This window comes from Hyperolius riggenbachi, chromosome 1 (genome assembly GCF_040937935.1).
Source record: "Hyperolius riggenbachi isolate aHypRig1 chromosome 1, aHypRig1.pri, whole genome shotgun sequence".
In the NCBI taxonomy this organism is placed as follows: domain Eukaryota; kingdom Metazoa; phylum Chordata; class Amphibia; order Anura; family Hyperoliidae; genus Hyperolius; species Hyperolius riggenbachi.
In genome coordinates, this window is record NC_090646.1 from 373,879,504 (window position 1) to 373,882,151 (window position 2,648).

The 2,648-nt window shown below is 44.4% G+C and overlaps 1 protein-coding gene across 1 annotated transcript; it reads right to left on the minus strand.

The window, feature by feature from the left end:
* Positions 1–888: 888 nt before the first annotated feature.
* On the minus strand, positions 889–2,325 carry LOC137519420 (general transcription factor II-I repeat domain-containing protein 2-like). Its single transcript, XM_068238399.1, has one exon. It carries the CDS (start codon positions 2,323–2,325, stop codon positions 889–891), a length of 1,437 nt encoding a protein of 478 aa, XP_068094500.1.
* Between the last annotated feature and the right edge of the window lie 323 nt (positions 2,326–2,648).

The following is a 2,648-nucleotide window of genomic DNA, read 5'->3' on the forward strand; positions in this document are numbered from 1 at the left end:
CAGTAGTTCACGTGGTGGTGATTGACAACGCTGCTCGCGCAGGCGCAGTACAGGACGACCTGGAGGTCACCCTGACGTCATCGCCGGGGACCGAGAGCGAGCTGCAGCGAACGGCTGCAGGGGTAGCTGCGGCTAGGGACATGCTGGGAGCTTGGGGCTGAAGGAAGGCCCCGATAAGTAACACTTATTTTATTAGATTTTCCCTGATGACTCCTTTAACCTCCCTGGCGGTAAGCCCGAGCTGAGCTTGGGCTATGCCGCGCAGGACGATTTTTCCGGCTCTAGTGGGGCGATTCGCCCCATTCAAAGTGCTGTGCGCGCAGCCAGCACTTTGCTAGCCGCGCGCACAGCTTGATCGCCCGCACGCAGAGGCAAAAGAGGGCCCCCCCCCCGCCAGAGCCCTGCGCTGCCCGGACCAATGAGTTCCAGGCAGCGCTATGGGCTGGATCGGGTGCGCCTGACGTCAGGACGTCGGCTGACGTCCATGACGTCATCCCGATCGTTGCCATGGCGACAGGAGAAGCCAAACAGGGGAACGCGTTATATACGCGCTCCCCTGTTTGCTATTAGTGCCGGCGACGATCGCACTAGAGCAGGAGTGTCCAAACTTTTTTCGAAGAGGGCCAGCTTGGATGAAGTGAACATGCCGGAGGGCCGAACATTTTTCCGAACATTCTTTGAACAATTACAATTAAATGCAAATGAATTATTTTGCATAAAATAAATCATTTGCATTTAATTGTAATTGTGAGCATGCCATTTGCAATAAAATTTATGCCAAGTTAATTGCAAATGGCATGCTTTTCATTTCATAACATTAAAGATCAACAGACAGCTGAGTTTTCAAAATGTATTTGAAATAAATTAAAAAAAAACAACTTACCTGCACTAATGGGAAGGGTGAAACTGAGATCTGTGCTGCAGCAAACAGTCTTGGTCCGGTACAAAGGAAGTGATTTTGATGCGCAAAATGTCACGCAGATGAGAGTCACGTAGTCTTGTCCTCACACGATTCTTGTTGAAGTTCATGGCAGAGAATGTCTTCTCACACACATATGTTGAGCCAAACAAGCTCAGCATTTTCTTAGCATGTGTTCGAATCTCCTGAAACCTGCCCTTATCCAGTTGGCGGTAAAAGTTCACAAGAGAGAGTTGTTGGTAACGACTGCGTAACTCGCTGTCACATTGCAGCTCAATGAGCTCAAGCTGCAGCTGTTCTGGAGCATCATCTGGGTCAACAGAGAATGGAGAGGAGAAAAGGCTGATCTCCTTTTCAATAGCTGAAAAATCTTGAAAGCGCCGTTTAAACTCTTCAGCCAGAGATGCGATGTCTGCTGCATACCTGCTCATTTGCACACTGATATTGTCCTGTGAAAAACTGTTCATTATTTCCTGCAATGCTGGGAAATGTATGGTATTGGCCTGTGTTTGTGACAAATGCCTTTGGAAAAGTTGCAGCTTTGTTGCAAAGGACTTCAGGTGTGAATAAAGCTGGTTCACCGCTGCATCTTTTCCCTGAAGACTCGTGTTTAGTACATTCAGATGCTTTGTTATGTCAACTAGAAACCCCAAATCAGACAGCCAAATAGGATCAGATAGTTCTTGCATCGGTTGTCCCTTTGTTTCCAAGAATTCTTTTATTTCCTTTCTGAGAGAGTAAAAACGCTGCAGCGCAGACCCTCGACTGAGCCATCTTACATCGTTGTGATATAAAACATCTTCATATTCAGCATGGATGTCCATTAGAAACTGTTTGAACTGACGGTGGTACAGAGCTTTAGCGCGAATAAAATTAATAGTCTTTACAACCGGTTTCATAACATGATCATATTTGAGATATTTAGCACAGAGAACTTGTTGATGAATGATACAATGGAGTTTAATAGCTTTACCTCCTTCTTCAATAACCTTGTTACAGATTAGGGTTGATAAGCCACTTCGTTCACCAGCCATAGCAGGTGCCCCATCAGTAATAATCCCAGAAACTTTGTTCCAGGGCAGTTTCATGTCATCTATTGCAGAAGTAACAGCAACAAATAAATCTTTTCCTCTAGTTTGGTCCTTAAGGCTCTGGAGGTCAAGTAGCTCTTCAGTCACATTTATTTCATCGTCCACCCCTCTCAAAAAAATCAGCAACTGAGCTGTGTCAGATAGGTCTGTGCTTTCATCACAGGTTATTGAAAAGAAGTCAAAAACCTCTCCTTTGGACATCAACTGTCTCTTAATATCTGATGATATGTCTTCAATTCTGCGTGCTACAGTGTTACGAGCCAGGCATATGTTGGCAAACTCTTGTTTTTTCTCAGGACAGATATTTTCAACCATTTTCATAACGCACTCTTTAATAAAATCACCCTCAGTAAAAGACTTGCTATATTTAGCAATTAACAATGCCACATCATAGCTTGCCTTTGTGGCATTTTCATTTGACTCACGGGCTCTTGCGAAAAATCGCTGTTGTGACATTAAAACTGCTTCAAGTTGCTTTAACTTTTCGCTGCGGTCACGCCCTGTTAGTTTGTCATATGTGCTGCTATGCTGTGTGTGGTAGTGTCTTTTGATATTAAATTCTTTATAAACGGCCACAGTCTTTTGACATATCAGACAAACACAGTTATTCCTTATTTCTGTGAAAAAAAAATCCACTT

Coding starts and splice junctions, on each gene's coding strand:
- LOC137519420 (XM_068238399.1), bottom strand. CDS start 2,325: ATGGTTGAAAATATCTGTCCTGAGAAAAAACAAGAGTTTGCCAACATA.